Genomic DNA, 17,555 nt, shown 5'->3' on the forward strand with positions numbered 1-17,555 from the left:
GAAAAAAAGTCACCATCGTTCCTTTTTTCCAAATAATATTCTTTATATTATATTTTTAATTATAACTTATTATTTTAAGTAATTTTTTCTTTTCGAATTTCATTTTAATTGTTTAAGTTGCATTTTTTTTTTTTTTTTTTCGAATAACTGTTTTAAAAATTTCTATTTACCTATTCGAACTGCGTAAATAAAGGTGCAGCGTTTATTTTTTTTTCAAATAGTTTTCTTTATATATATTTTTCGTCATAGCTATTATTTTAGGTCATTTTTAAATTTTTATACTTTTATTTTAATTTTTTGTGTTGCATTGTCTCTTCAGATAATTGTTTTAAAATTTTCTATTTATTTCTTCGAACTGAGCATTTTAAATATATTTATTAATATCAATTTTCCAGGTTTGATTTTATTTATTTGAACTGCGTTTTTTTCGGAAGAATACTTTGTAACCCAGACTACGATGCGTTTGAAAACTGCATACTATATTAAAAGAGAAAATACAGTAAAGCACAGTTTTACACGCCTTTCAATGTTCCGTTCAGAAAAAATATATATAAATAAGAAAGATGTATAACCGATATTTTAACTTAGGATGACTTGCATACACTGCTTTAAACAGTTTTATCATTGTGCCCATTGCTTTACACAATTTTATCCTACATTTGGTTTCTTAAAATGTTATTCATATTTTAGTCAAATATTTTATTTTTGAAATCGCAAGAATCAAATATCATAAGATTGAAAAGTTTTAAATTTAAAAAAATACGAATACTAAATTTTACGAAAAAATTTATTTTTCTTCTCTGTTTCTTTGAGCATTCTGAAAGTATATTGAAAAGTATCCAACTTTTCGAAACATTTTGGTATTTCTGACAATCATTTTAAATAAAGTTATCGCCTTCCATTTCATAAAGGCCCACAAACGGCCGAGCGGTAAAGTTGCTGAACACTGGTAGTTCACTCCGGGGTTCGAACCCCGGTAAACGGGCTGGTTGCATGGGCGTTTTCGTGGATTTTCTCATGTGTACCGCGTATGACAGCTGGTTTCCCTTAGAAAGTTCTTCACGAAGTATTTCGTCAGAGCCTTTATCAGTCTTTAGAGGCTAAACATTTTGAAGCTATGAGATGAAAGGAAAGACTGGTTTCATCAAAAGGTTTTGGTTTATTTTATTATGACAAAGCACACTACGGCTATCTGCCTAAGGGGAGGGAGGCCTTCCTGGAGGACTTTCTAAGGGAAACTGGCTCGCATACACTATACACATGGGGAAAACCACGAAAACGCCCATGCAGCCAGCCCGTTCGCGGGATTCGAACCTCGGACCGAACTACCAGTGTTCAGCGACTTTACCGCTCGGCCGCTAGTTCATCAGGAAGGGAAAAAAACATCTTTAAGTGACATCCACATACATCACTGGATAAACTCCTGAATCTTCAAATAATTCGACTGAGGAAATCATGGGATTCACCATTTATGATACGATATGATGTTCTATAACGTAATTTACACAACCATATAGTTTAAAACCAGTCGCTCTTCACTTTAATCTGCAATGATATCGTTTTGTCTTTTCTGTTAACACAAGCTCAATTGCTGGTATTTTCTGGTGTACTCGTCCAAGTGTTTTCTCTTTGAACACCTAAATTCTTTGAAGTATCCTGAAAGTATATTCGAAAGCGTCCAACTTTTTGAACATCTTGGTACGTCTGACAGCCAAATTTCCCTGCAAATTTTTGCTTACTTTTCTCCCTAATTTTCTTCTTTCCTTCTACAGTTATTTTCAGTGCTCACACAAGAAAATTAAGATTTTTCGACTGCTAGACTTCCATACATTTTGCATTCTAGTCAATTTTTTAAAATATCAATTATATGAATTGCGTTTCAGCTAAAGACAGCTTTTCATTTTCTAGTCATTTTAGCTATAAATAAAGTTTAAAGCGAAGTCCAAAGGATAAATAATTTAATTAAAAGAGTTTTGCTAAATGACAAAGAAATAAAACAGTCCAGCAGGGTTTATTCTGTACCACAGAGTAACCCGATTCTTATATCGGCTGAAACAATCTAAATCATATTAAAGATCATGTTTTTTTATACAATCTATAACGCGAGAGAAAAAATTAGCTTCTTAAAACATGCTTTCTAAGAGAATTAATATAAAAATTTATATTTATATATATATTTTTTAAAGTTGGGACTTGAACCAAACTGTCAGACTTTTAAAGCTTATTTTACATGGTGGGTATTATTAAAGTTCCACTTTGAAATGGTCATAAAAGGAAAACTACCGGACCAAATGTTATCAAACTTGGGAATCGTGTAAAGGAGGTTATGAGAATTTATTTTCGGCGGAAAAAAAAAAAAAAAAGAGTTCAAAAACTCACCATCAGGGGAAAAATGGCGCTGTATACAATATTGTTAAATGAAATAAGACACGAAAACATCTGTTTAAAATGTGTTTAATATTTTCCGAAACGTGTTACAAAGCATGTTTAATGTAGCGTCCAGCATTTTCCGAAAGCAAGTTAAATCATGTTACTGCATTCTCAACAGCAGCTCTTAGCATATCAGGTTTGGTTTTGGTTTGGTTTATTAGATTACGACAAAGCACTCGAGGGCTATCTGCCTTAAGGGAGGGATTCCTTCGTGGAGGACTTTTTAAGGGAAACTGGCTCGTATACACGTTACACATAGCATATCAGGAGGAATGTTATCAGTGTATCACATTTTTCATTTCTGCCAAATTGTTTAGATTATCACCATAAACAGTGCTTTTGAGATAACCTCATAGACAAAAGTCACAGAGGTTGAGGTCTGGTGGGAAGAGGAGAAGTGTTGGCCTATAAGACGTTCATTTGTGAAATGTTGCCTAAGTAACTATGCGACACTCTTGAGGTGGTGCCCAGCCCTGCATAAAAATTGTAGTATCTAAAATGCCACGTTACTGCAGTTCATGTATCACGAAACATTTTAATATTGGCTCTAAGGAACTGCAATCGCAGTGGTCCAGCTATCGTCTGCTCTTCAGAAAAAAATGGTTCAGTTATAAAACTAGCTGTCATTCAACAGTAAACGGTGTGAAATGACTGTTATGCAATCGAATGCAGTAGGAGAATGCAATGGAACTAGATAGATAACATGAGAGATTTCTTTGGCCCAAATCGATTAAAAGCGTTTTGAATCAGTATCTTCATGTTTTAGTGCCGAATTCAGGCTTAAAAAATTACAAATTAGCGATCTGTAAGAAAACGATTTCCAGATTGTACGCACTTGTGAGAGTGATTTGCGATCTCACATTTTCTAATCGCTAATTCGTGGTTTTCACGGACGAAATTCTCACTTACAGGGATGGCGCACTCGACATTTATCGAATTTAACGTCTTTAAATAATAATTTGCCTACTTCAAAGTTTCTTAAGGGTATACAACATATTAAACCCGTTTAACAAAAGGTTAAGTTAGATTCCGACCCATATTTCGTTTAAGAATATTGCATACAGCGCCATTTCCCTCCCTGGTGGTGAGGTTTCGAACTTCCTTTTTTTCGCGGAAAATAAATTCCCATGACCTCCTTTACACGATTTCCAAGTTTGATAACATTTGATCCAGTAGTTTTCCTTTTATGACCGTTTCAATGTGGAACTTTAATTATAACCACTCTGTATATTATTAAATTTTAATTTGAAGCTATGCGTTATATGTATACCATGCGTAAAATTTTCGCTTTTATGGAAAAATAAAAAATCGAAGCAAATATACTTAGTATAATGGATCAAAACTGAAAACATTTCCCCTCCCTCCGAAAATAAAATATTGAAATTTCGAACTTGAATTTACTGGGTTATCGAAATATTTAATTTGACTTATCTTCTAAGTCCTAGTTCCGACAACAATTCCGTCAAAAATTCCGAATTACTTAAGCTAAAGTTAAAGATTTAGTATATATTCACTGTACGTTAATAAAGTAATCAGAGTGTAATAAAAATAGATTATAGAATTTACGCTGATGTAACTTTTTGCCTGACTGCGCAACATGTAATGGAAGAAAAGGTTTGTAGAGATCTGTTTTTCACATGCCTCTAAAAGTAGATGTCATATTAATTTTGTCTCTTCAATGTCAAAAAACTTTCCTTTGAGAGGCAACTTTAGTTTTTGAGAAAGAAAAAAAATCACAAGAAGACAAATTTGAAGAACATGCAGGACGATTGAATATACATACTTATTTTCCGAACACAAGCGGTTCTCCGACTGGTTATTGAATAATGAAAAGATGCATTGTCATGCAATACAAAACATTTGGAATACGTTTTCTGGCTGAATAACGTAAGATTAAAAGTCATCTGCTTAATTCACATCCATTTACAAGTCAACTACTCGGGCAATTGCAGAATCGTTTTGATCCTGAGCTTGTAAGACAAACCTAATATCACTGGATTTAAACACTTCTTTAACCTTCCGAGAACGTTCCTTCTTTAGCTCATATTCCAAGGATATTAAGTGAATACAATTATTGCCAAAGAAATTGAATATTCATTTGCGCTACGGCTTGGTAGTTTACTAACGAGTTAAGAAAACTTAAATTCTGCTTTTTGTGTCAAAGAATACAACAATATTTTAAATATTTACAAATAAAATATTAAATTGGAGATTTAATTGGAGCCTCATCAGTTGCCTAGCATTTGAAAAAGAAAATATTGTTAAATACTAATTGTTTGCTGCTCAGTCTAACCCAGGCTGCATGGTTGGTTTTCGTAGTTTTTTAGGTTCTCTTTACAAAGATTCTCTATGAAAGCATCTTAATCAAATAGCTCCCATGTTCTTTCTATGTTCAAATAACCAACTAACCTAGTTTAAGCGCGATTTCCAAGTGAAGTTATTAGTAAAATCCGAATACTCATTAAAAATCCTGTAGCTAGCCAATCGAGAGTAACATGAAAGATACGGAACCAATAATTGAAATGTTGTTACGGTACGCTGTTTCTTAACTTAGATGGTCATTCCTTAATTAAATAGCCCACCAACGGCCGAGCGGTAAAGACGCTGAACACTGGTAGTTCGGTTCGAGTTTCGAATCCCGCGAACGGGCTGGCCCCATGGGTGGTTTCGTGGTTTTCCCCATGTGTAACGTGTATACGAGCCAGTTTCCCTTAGAAAGTCCTCCACGAAGGCATCCCTCCCTTTAGACAGATAGCCCTCGTGTGCTTTGCCATAATTAAATAATCCAATTCAATCCTTAATTAAATATAATTGATTTGTAAATTCTACTATAACTGACGGTAAGAATTGAAGTGGAAATAAGTAATATGGTGTGCAATCTTGATAATATAAAATTAAAAATATTTGCATAGAAAAATGTTTGCATTCAGAAAGAAAGTTTTTTGAAATATTTGCAATTACTTTATAAGAAGGATTTATTAATAACAGCAATAATTACTTATTATATTACTAATGATTAGGATTCAGTTCTTGACAATTACATTCTAAATTAAAATTTTAAGGATATAATGAAAATACGCTACGCACAAAAATACATTTTAGGAAAAAAATGAGTTGATTTTTTATGTTTTAAAACTTCTTAATTCATTTAGTAAACATCGTATCCTCGTTGTTTATTGAATCCAGAATGTTGGTGTCGTTTATATAATTATTCTTACTTGTCCACAGAATCTGCTGACTTATCCAGCCATTAAGTAGCTGCAGATCATTTCTACATAACAATTGAACTTCCATTAATTCAGTCTCTAGAGGGTTGTATGTTTACATCATAATTTGACTTTTATAAAAAATGATTATTCTAAATATTATGTTTCTATAAAAATATATTGTGCTTTAAAAATATGGATAATAGTATCAGCCGCTCTTTCAGCCACTTCAAAAGCAACAGTTTGTTTAGAAATAAATTATGCAGTTAATTTCATAAAATTCAAATAAATATCAAACGAAAATTCTCAGTTTTAGACAATTCGATTTAAACGAAGTAAAGTAGCAGACGATAAAACGCCGAAGGTAAAAATTTACTCTTACAAAAACTTACTCTTAAATTTTTTAAAAAAAGAAAAGATACGAGAGAAATTTAAAAAAAAATAGTTAAAAATTTTAATAATATCATCTATAATTTAAAAAAATAGCCTTTCATATAGTATTAATAAATATTTATTACGCATCATTGAGGGAAAAAATGTCATATAATTAATTCTCCGTAAAATTTTACTTGAAGTTTAAGGTTAAAAATAGCTGTGGCAATTCAGTGTAACAAAAATCCATAGACCACATTTGGCGTTATTATCGCTCAAAAAAAAGGTGCCAAATTTCAAAACGCGAAATTATGTAAATTCGTGTATATCTTAGAAAATTTTGAGTAAAAAAGTCTAATTTTTTTGCAGATATGCTTAAAAATACACCTACTTTAAGATGATGGTAAAAATTTTATAGGTTATAATTCAAAATTTTTTTCGAAAAATCTATAGAAATTATTTTAAAATAAAAATTTAAAAAATAAAACGCAAAAAATGGGTAAATTTTATTTGGAATGAACCAAAATTTCGAAATGTGAGAGAAAAAATCAAAAAAGTTTAATAAAAAAAAGAGATATTAATAAATATTTGCCAAATTCAATTAACATTGAGGAGCTAAAATTTTGAGAGCTAATATTTTAAAAACTAATCGTACGATTTTTACAAAACTTGGTATTCTGGCATAATTTGAGTCGTAGAATCGAAATATGTAAAAAAATCGGTATGTTATTTCAGAAAAAGTCCGATTTTGTGTCAAAATACCTATGTTAGAATAGTACTATATATAAATCTAATATATATCCTAAGTCGCGCTTTCGAGACATGAAAAACGTAGTTTGAATTTTGTCAATCGCCCTAGTAGAACGGGAGATATAGCACTGTCCCATTTTTTTTTTTTTGAGCAGTGTACCGTTGTTTTTTCACAATATGAAAAACATAGATATATTCATGCAGATTCTTCATTATTTAATTTCTTTAAATATAATACAGTGTGATAGTATTGAGTGGCAACGATTTCAAAAGTGAAACAACGCTTGTAGTGATTCGACGCGAAGTGCCAAAACGAAATTAATAGTCCTTCTGGGCAAATTGCCCCTTTGGACTAATAAAAGTGTTATAAAGATTTTGTATTTACGTAAATATTAGGGTAATATAACTGAATGCCTCGCTATATTAATAAAAAATCTATGAGTTGTTGCTATTATTTAAAATAATAATGTACAAAAAGTGATCAGAAGTCTTTCTGCATTACACTAATACGTATTTTAAAATACAAGATCCGAGTTGAAGTAACAGCCAGTGAAATGTCTGAATGGGCTGCAATAGTTTTTCACTATGATCAGTTTTATGAAATGTGGCAAAGCTTATGAGACTTATCTGTCAACTTTAAAAACACCGAAGAACGTGATTTTCGATTTTCCCTGGTCGTCTCTTTATGGGATATCACACTTAACGACGCGCCTTGCTCTAAGAAAATGTTCCGAAATCACCAGCCTCTCGACAGGACTTCCGGCTCGCCGCATATTTAGGGTGCCTCCATGCCGCATGAAAATGCGCATGTACAAATATCCATGCCTTCTCCGGAATTCGAACCCGGCCTTTTCGGCACGGCAGTCATATAATGCCCTCTGGTGGCTCTATTTGTAACTAATTTTCTTTTTTTTTTCGCTGAAAGACATTCTCATCCCTTCATTGAGACCGCCACAAAATTTCGCAATTCTCTGGTTTCGTTTATTGCTTTGAAATAGGGTTCTTTAATTGTAGACATCTTGTACTTCGGAGTTACACTGTAATGTGAAAGAGCACCAAAAAGTAATTTATTTATTGTTAACAATTTAACAATTATTGAAGAATAATTTATTTATTGCTCTTAGACGTTTCCTAGTCTGTTTGCTATCATTTCAAAGCACTGTGCATTGTTTGCACTTTAATTTCGTTAATAGAATGCAAAGCAATTTAGAAGATTTGTAAAGAGACCTATTTGTAAAGAGACCTTCACCTTGAAACTGAGGTAGTAGTAATTAAGAATGCGAATCATCCGTTTTAGAATCATTAGTGCAGTCGTTACATGTTCGAATAGGAAGCCTAATTGCAACTTAGGAACATGATAAACAGGACGCAAAAGACGCACGTTTTGGGTGGGAGAAGGATTAAAATCTTGAACCGGTTACCGTTTGCCTCCACCATTGAGCCAACGAGTCGTCGTCATCCCGGGTGACAGATATTCCGTGATTAAATTCTCGATATATCTGTCTGGAGAAGAAATAAAAATATCCTTTTTTTTTTATTGTCTGCCTCACCACCGACTGGACTTGCATAATCTGTGACAGACGATTATAACCTTTGTGGTGCGGCAACTACCATACGCACGGAATCGTTTACTCATGATAATAGCCGGAGTGATTGGTAAGTCTTTCATTCACAAGAAAGACATTGCTTTAAAAGCCGACATTTCCTCCAGCTGATTCAGAGCTTTATTTGAAATCTTAATGACGTGTCGCGTAGAGTTTTGTTCTCAAATACAAAAAGAATTCTAATAGGATTTTATTTGAAGAGACAGTTCCCTTTTTGCTGGTGGCAGCACTAGTGTTCGTAAAATTCTAATAGGATTTATTTTAAGAGACGATTCGTCGTTTGCTGGTGGCAGCAGCAGTGTTCGTAGCTGTGGAATTCGGTTAAAGATGACAAGATGTAGATTCCTTGAATGGTAAGAACTGTGGCTGTTGTATTTTATTAATAATAGATAGATAATAAATATAAATATATTTTATTCTCTATCTACTATTAATAAATTTTATTCTCTATCTACTATTAATAATATTCTGATAAAAGATAGAAATAAGGCGATTCTGTTTTATAATGTAGATTAGATTGAATAATATTTTTAACATAAAGTCCTCGAGAAAGAACATTTATCTGATATATTTTAAAATAAATTTCGCTTTTTGCTGGTGGCAGCACCAGTGTTCGTAAAATTCTAATCGGATTTATTTTAAGAGCCGATACGTTGTTTGCTGGTGGCAGCAGCAGTGTGTATAACTGTGGAATTCAGTTAAAGATGACAAGATGGATATTCCCTCGAATGGTAAGAACTGTGGCTGCTGTATTTTATTAATAGTAGATAGAGAATTATGCTGATAAAAGATAGAAATAAGGCGATTCTGTTCTACAAAGTAGATTGAATAATATTTTTAACATAAAATTCTCGAGAAAGAACATTTATCTGATGTATTTTAAAATAAATTTCGCTTTTTGCTGGTGGCAGCACCAGTGTTCGTAAAATTCTAGTATGATTTATTTTAAGAGACGATTTGTTGTTTGCTGGTGGCAGCAGCAGTGTTCGTAACTGTGAAATTCGGTTAAAGATGACAAGATGGATTTTCCTTGAATGGTAAGAACTGTGGCTGTTGTATTTTATTAATTGTAGATAGAGAATTCTGCTGATAAAAGATAGAAATAAGGCGATTCTGTTTTATAAAATGTAGATTGAATAATATTTTTAACACAAAGTCCTCGAGAAAGAACATTTATCTGATGCATTTTAAAATAAATTTCTCTTTTTGCTAATGGCAGCGTCAAATTTGATGCAGTTTATAATCTTAATTTTATTCTTAGCACTATAATTAAATCACCGCGGAAACTGTGATGGATTTAGTATAATATTGTAGTTAAATGGATATTTTCCTTCTGAAATGTAATGTGAGAAAACACTAGTTCCTTGGATTTGCTATGAAATTATTAATTTTATAAAAATAGAGTTTAAAAAAATCCACCAAAAAACGTTAAAGAATTTATGCAAGGAATTAGCTTAAATTTCTATATGGTGCGTTGAGTAATTTAAAGTTTGAAATGTCATCAGTTAATAAAACTATCATTCATGAAGATTATGTATTATTCTCAAAGCCCTAGTGTCTGCATAAATGTATTTATGTTTCTCGCATTGTGGTAAAACAACGGTACCTAGAGCCATCCAATTTTGAATGACGTAATCCTGCTGCGAATATGAGCATCTGAAAGCCTAAATTTGGAATTTGTTTTATTATCTATTTCATATTTTGTGAAACTTTAATGAATTTCTGATTAACAAACTCAAGGATTTCAAAGCCAGTCGTGGCAACGTTGTACAGAAAAAAACATTTTATCTCCAGCGCGTGGGACAGTGTATCGGAAATTGTAAAGATATTCTCATTATGAAATTATTTTGTGACATTGCTGTTGAACTGAATTTTATGGTTAAAGTGCAAAGAACATGATATTTAATAAATAAAGGTAACACACAAAGCATTAAAAAAAAATCTGGAAATTTTCAGATTTTTTTATTTATTTTACGAAACAGTAACATTTCATTTATTTTTTAATCTGTTTCTAAAATATTCATGTCATTTTGAATAAAATTTTGCCATTTGGTTAATGTTAAAAGTAACCTGCTTGTGTAAATAAATTATTTAAAGGCGTTTTAATAGAAGTTTAAAAAAAAACTGTGCATTAAAATTATTAATCAGGTATTCTGAGTAATTTGGTTTTAACATTTTAAAAGTAATTTTTTAATTAAAGCTTCTTTTATATATAAGAAGTTTCATGTCATAGCCATTTTACTTTTAAATTTACAAAATGACTATCATCAGATTAAACACACACACACACACACACAAAAAAAAAAAAAAAATTAATGCCTTGGAGAAATAATACTTTTTTTTTATGTCTTAGATGGTGAAGAGAGCTGGCAATGGGCGGGAAGAATCGGACTTGGATCGAATTCAGGATCTGTTTCCTAGTGATCATCTGCGGTTACACGAACGAGATCCCTTGTCACCGGTGAGTGCAATTTTTTTTTTATTATTATCTTGCTTTGTTATGATAATAATTAATATTCTTATTATTCATGTTTCATATTTTATCTCATGGAACATGGATAATATTCTTATTATCCATGTTCCATGAGATAATTTCTTTCCCCTTTTTCCCGGCGTATAATTATCATTGCTCATTTGAAATATGAAAGAGCTTAAGCATTTGATAATATGCATGAATAAAAAGTTGATAATTTTAACTAAATGGGGTATTAGTAAACCATGATTCTGGGACACCCTGTACATTTTGTATCGCTACAGAATTTTTTAATTACGAAATTTCAGCATATTTAGCTCTTTGTAACTATTTTTGTTTACTTAAGCCATGCATATAAATTAAACGTTGAATTAAAAACAAAAATTTATTTGTCAAAACAAAATAACAAAATCTGTGTGAGTAATTATAAAATAATTCAACAAAATGTGTTCCTAGTTACGGAAATTCATCGACTTGGAAGACTTAACGTAGAGATGGTAAATTTTCCTTTTTCGATTTAAAAATGATTCAACAAAATTAAGCTCATAATAAAACTTTTTCAACTTGGATGAATATTAATCTGACTTCCATCATTCTAAATTACAGCTGAGGAAATATTTAGAAGAAAGGATGTTTTGAACTGAGCATGCTTATGAAATGAAAATGAAATCGAATTAACCGTGATTTTTCTGGTGAATTCTAAGAACTGAACATTCTTGAAACAATCTTGGCTGAAGTCATATAAATAATAATACCTACTATCACAGTTTGATATCCTTTAATTAAAACCTTGAACAATATATTGACAGATATGCTGTTTGTATTACACGACTTTATTATTAGCCCAAAAGACGTTAGCCCAGAAAGGCTATTTATTTCGTTTTGTCATTTTTGCGTTTGTTCACTGTAAAAGGCTTTTCACTTTTCATACTGTTGCCACCAAATATTAGAGCCCTGCATTATATTTTAAGAAATTAAGTAATAAAGAATCTGCATGAAGGTATGTATATTTCTCGAATTGCGAAAACACAACGGTACCTAGAGACATGAAATTTTGAATAACGTTGTCCTCCACTCGATTATGAGCATCTGGAAGCCCAAATTTAGAATTTGTTTTATTATCTATTTCATATTTTGTAAAACTTTAACGAATTTTTGATTAAGCAACTCAATTATTTCAAAGAGAACAATGGCAACACTGTAAGCAGAAGAAAAACATTTTTATCTCCACTGCGCGAGACTCTATATCCGAAATTGTGAAGATATGCTCTTTTTAAATTCTTTTGCGATATTGCTGTTGAATTGAATTTATTGTTAAGTGCGAAGAACACGATATTTAGTAAATAAAGGTAATACAAAAAACGGTAAAGAACACTCCTTGGAGCGTAATATAAATCTGAAAGCTTTCAGGTTTTTTTTTTTAAAATATTATATTTTATTTTAAATGCAGACTAAAAGAAACCAATTATATAAATGTTTATAATTAACTAAGCCAAAAAAAAAAAAAAAAAGAAACCGTTTTGTGTGAAAATAACAAGGAAATTATTGCATGGAAGCAATCAAACAAAAAAATATTCATTAATAATGATGCTTACAATAAAAAATATAAAAAAATTGTAAAGGAATTTTAATGCCTCATTTTGCAGCTCTTTTAAGCAATAAGGTGGTTTTATTTGATCGAAAAATGAGATAATTAATGCTGCGTGGTTTGGCAACAAGTTAACAATTTTTGCGCAGGTGCTATTCTGAAAAGCAAAGACAATTACCACAGTTAAATGTGAAGAGGGGGGGAAAGCAATTTAACAAAGAAATTCGTTTGATAAAGAAGAAAACTCTTATGTGTAGTCATATATTTCCATTCCAGGATTTTTTTTATCTGCTATTAATTAAATCTCTCTTTTGCTGAGTCAATTACTTCTTTTGCATTGCACATTAACGGGGAATATTACAATCATCCTGCAATGCAACTGATATTGCTTCTTTTTATCTGTAAACACTTCTGCATCAGCTTGCATTGAGGCCGCGGCTGGCAGAAGAGGGTGTAGCAGGTGTTCGAAACGAGCATATGCCGACACGCCACATCCTCTTCAGTTCCCCTCTTCCTTCATAATTCCGGACATCCGACAAAACTGCATTAACGGGGCGTAATTTCCTGTATTTTTGTTATTTGTACTCCTTTTTCTTTCTTTTCTTTTTTTATTTTTTAAAATCGTATTTGAATACCAATCGTGGTTTTCAAAAACTTTGCTGAATGCTGTTATTTTTTAAGACTGAAATTCATACATCAAAGATATCTGGAACCTTTTAAAAAAGCTAATAAAGTTGAATTTTTAGCCCAACAACGGCTGTTAATCTCGAAACGGCATTTTGCGTCGAATCACTTTTGAAATTGTTGCCACCAAATATTATCGCCCTGTATTATATTTAAAGAAATTAAATAATGAAGAATCTGCATGAATGTATGAATGTTTTTCGCACTGTGGAAAAACAACGGTACCTAGCGCCATCAAATTTTGGGCAACGTGGTCCTCCACCCGAATATGGGCACCAGGAAGCCCGAATTTTGAATTCCTAATTTGTTTTATTACTTATTTAATATTTTGTAAAACTTAGGCGAATTTTCGATTAATGAACTCAAGGATTGCAAAGCGAGCAATGGCAACACTGTACAGAATAAAACATTTTTATCTCCAGCGCGCTAAATCTAAAGAAATGCTGTTTTAAAATGTTTGTAGCCCAAATGCTCTTGAAATGTGTATGTTTGTGTATATGGGAAAACTACTAAATAAATAAAATTAAAATTAATAAATAAATAAAAATAGGAAAAAAAAATCTGAAAGATGTCAGATATTATATTACGCTCAAAGGGGCTTTTTTTTTTTTTTTAACGTTTTGTGTGTTACCTTGATTTATTAAATATCATGTTCTTTGCACTTAAAACCATAAAATTCTGTTCAACAGTAATATCGCAAAATATTTTTTAAATGAGCCTATCTTTAGAATATCCGATACACAGTCTCGCGCGCTGGAGATAAAAAGTCTCCCCCCCCCCGCGTACAGTGTCGCCACTTTAAAATCGTTCAGTTTCTTAATCAAAAATTCGTTAAAGTATTACAAAATAGGAAATAGATAATAAAACAAATTCCGAATTCCAAATTTGGGCTTGCAGATGCCCATATTCGGTGAAGGATTATGTTATTCGAAACTGGATGGCTCTAGGTACCGTTGTTTTATCAGAATGCGAGAAACACACATACATTTATGGAGATTCTTTATTATTTAATTTCTTTAAATGGAACACAGGGCGATAATATTTGGTGGCAGCAATTTGAAAAGTGATTCCCCGTTTATAGTTTTCAGCTCAAAGTGCCAAAACGAAATTAATAAAAAAATTTACACCAAACTCTCAATAGGACTTTTGCTTCGATACCTTTTCTGTGCTCCCACAGCTCAAAGACAAGCCTCTCTGCCGATATAGTGGTAAGCGAGGGTGACTGCCTTTACGATGGGCCTGGGTTTGAATCTTGGAGATAGCATAAATATTTGTAAGCGTATAGTATCTGTGCGGCAAAAGAGCACTCAAAGTACTCGGCGAACCGGAAGTTCTCTCGAGAGGTTGGCAATAACTTAACATAAAGGTAGGCGTGCACCTCTATAGTACCATTGGTGAGTTATCTGATGTTAGAAACGACACCCGTCTGAGGACATACGACAGCTCAGCGCCAGGCCCTACGCACAGCCGATTCCCAGACGCCATCTTTCGAACCACGTAGGGATTGTTTGCATATTGGAAAGCTGGTTGATGCCACAGATCAATGAAAAGTTAAATGAGTACCTCTTTCAACAAGATAGTTGTCCGATTAACTACCACAGAGGTTATTTTCTAAGTCCAAATTTACCACAAAGATAAGAGACTTTTGGCGAGTAAATTTTGCCACCAATAAGAAGAGACGCTCAGCCCAAGGAGGTGAGAAGTTAGTGATGTTCTTAGAATTTAATTCTATACAATTTTTTATTATTAGGGCTTGTCAGGGTTAGTGTCTTTGCAACTCTAATTTCTGATAATTTCCCCCCCCTTGTACAGTGCTGCCATTGCTCGCTTCAAAATCGTTGAGTTTGTTAATCAAAAATTCGTTTAAGTTTTTCAAAATTCGATGTTCCAAGTGCCCGCGCTCGGTTGGAAGACTACGTTATTCAAAATTGGATGGCTCTTGGTTCCGTTGTTTCTTCACAATGCGGGAAACATTCATGTAGATTCTTCGTTATTTAGTTTATTTAATTATAATATTACGTGGCGATAATATTCGGTGGCAACAGCCTGAAAAATGAATCGACGCAAATTACCATTTTGAAATTAATAGCCCTTCTGGGCTAAAAAAAAAAAAAAAAAAAAAAAAAAAAAATTCATTTGCTTGAAAAATACGATTTTTGTGATCGATATCGTCACCTGAATTTATCATTTGTAATCGATGATTATCAGTCACCACGCAGGAGATCACCGCACGACAAGGCTGTTTTTATCCGTAGAAAGAATGCTCAGATGATAATGATTAGCAATCACTTTGTTTCGCGATTTAAACTACGTAACGCATTTTCTGTGTGTTGCAATGGATGCTATTTATACTGACTGGCTTCGATTTCATCTTACGCATACGATTATCAGACATGCTCTGTACTGGTGCGGTCTCGTTTTGTGATTCAGGTGTGAAGACGTCATGCAGTAAGGGAACTTATCGTACTTCTCAGTTCTTTTTTCTGACATTAGAGAGGAAGAATTCCATCCATAGCTGTGTGTTCTGAAAGCAATTTCCATATTTTTGTAGCGGTGGCGATTGTATGTCCGGTTTTGGAAGTGTAAGCAAAGAAATGGTGGAACGTGGGGTGAGTAACTCTTGAATGTCATTTAGTTGCTAGTTGCTCAAGTATGACTCATACAGCGGTACGAAACGAGAAAGATAACGTAATTGGAACGGTTAAATCTGTGGACCAAACTGTAGAAAAATAAAAAAAACTGAAATTTATTTAAGTAAGTTAACGATCTTATTAGATTTGGAATAGAATTTCCCTATACATATAAGAACTAATTTCCGGTCCGGAAAAGTCAACTAATTTCCGGTCAATGACGGAAATTACTTGCTGTACTGATTGCATTTTATTTTTAATTATAACTTTTTAATGCTTCTATTTTAAATTTAATCAAAATTTAATTTTTAAATATGCTAATGAGTTACTTAATTTGAATAGAATTCTAACTACTTTTGTTAAAGAAGATAGTATACTAAATAATCTACCAGAAAATAAATTATTACTTTATTACTTTGCAGCTTTACGCAAGTATTGGGTAATTTATTGCGATTAATTAAATTGTTTACTTATATATATGTGTGTGTGTTATTTTTCTTTATAAATAACTAGCAGCTACTCTGCCAGCCTTTGTCTGGCTTTTAAATGTACCGCAAAAGTGGCTGAAGAGAATACCAAACGTTAAATTTAAAAACTGCGCAGAATTTTACTCTGCAGAACAACTTCGTCACAAATAATAATAATAAAATAATAAAAAAAAAACTGAAATGTTTCAGATTTTAAATTAGTCCAAAGGGGCGTTATTTAACGTTTTGTGTGTTACCTTTATTTATTAAATATCACATCTTTGCTCTTAAACCATAAAATTCAGTTCAGCAGCAATGTCACAAAATAATTTTAAAATGAGCCTATCTTTAGAATTTCCGATACACAGTCTCACGCGCTGGAGATAAAATATTTTTTTTTTTTTTTTTTTCTGTACAACGTTGCCATTGCTCGCTTTAAAATCCTTGAGTTTATTAATCAGAACTTCATTAACAAAAACTTTTACAAAATATGAAATAAAAATAGCACTGCCAAACATTAAATATATTATTCCCGATTCCAAGTGGGAAGCCATTTCAACTGTTCCCATCTTCGTACGAATTTTTACGAAGATGAAATGTTTTGTACAATACAGTGTTGCCACTATTCGCTTTCAAATCGTTGAATGTGTTAATCAATAATTCATTAAATGTTTACGAAATATAAAAAATAAATAAAAAATATATAACGTTACATCTATGAAAATATTGATTATTTTTAATGAGATAAATTACGGATTAAATGCACTTTTGTTATTTTAATTCAAAAGTACGAAACGAATTTTCGTAAAACTGCATCTTTTGCTCTCAAATAGCTTAGTTTGTTAATCCAGAATAGACATATTCAGTTTAAAAAAATAAATATCTTACATTTTGACGAATGGCAACAGACTCGAATGAAAAGTGAAACAACCCATTTATAATAATTCTACGCAGTTCTATTTCGAGACTAATAATCCCTTTTCGGCTAAAAAGTACGACAATAGTGTCCAGATTTTAAATTTCATAAGGAAAATTTGTCTTTATCCCGAAATATTTCCGTTTTTTCTCACCAGCAACTTCTTAAAGCTCTTTAAAAGACCTTTTTACCTCTGTCTAAGGGATAAGACATTTCATCACAGCGAGGCAGTGAATCAGGTTTCCTTTTGTGAACAATAGACGTTCGTGTGAGTGTCATATTATTGTTTTATTCGAATATTTTTGAGTTACCTTGGAAGAAACAAGAAGGTTGGGGTAAGGTCGATTGTATACTGCGGCCATCTTTTTTTTCACTTTCCCATTGTGTTGACTTGTTGTATCACTTGCTCATCAAAGATGTACCTTGTTTTGTTTT

General features: G+C 32.2%; 1 protein-coding gene across 4 annotated transcripts in view; it reads left to right on the plus strand.

The window, feature by feature from the left end:
• The window catches only part of LOC118196098 (uncharacterized), a 787,551-nt gene that overhangs the window by 673,765 nt on the left and 96,231 nt on the right, over window positions 1-17,555 (plus strand). For all 4 annotated transcript variants that reach the window (XM_085827471.1, XM_085827472.1, XM_085827473.1 and 1 more), the window contains one exon: window positions 10,716-10,823. In XM_085827471.1, coding sequence (XP_085683597.1) covers window positions 10,716-10,823 — 108 coding nt within the window. The remainder of the gene's footprint in view (window positions 1-10,715; window positions 10,824-17,555) is intronic.

This window comes from Stegodyphus dumicola, chromosome 12 (genome assembly GCF_044657685.1).
Source record: "Stegodyphus dumicola isolate Sdum_Otavi_A_Nest chromosome 12, ASM4465768v1".
Lineage (NCBI taxonomy): Eukaryota > Metazoa > Arthropoda > Arachnida > Araneae > Eresidae > Stegodyphus > Stegodyphus dumicola.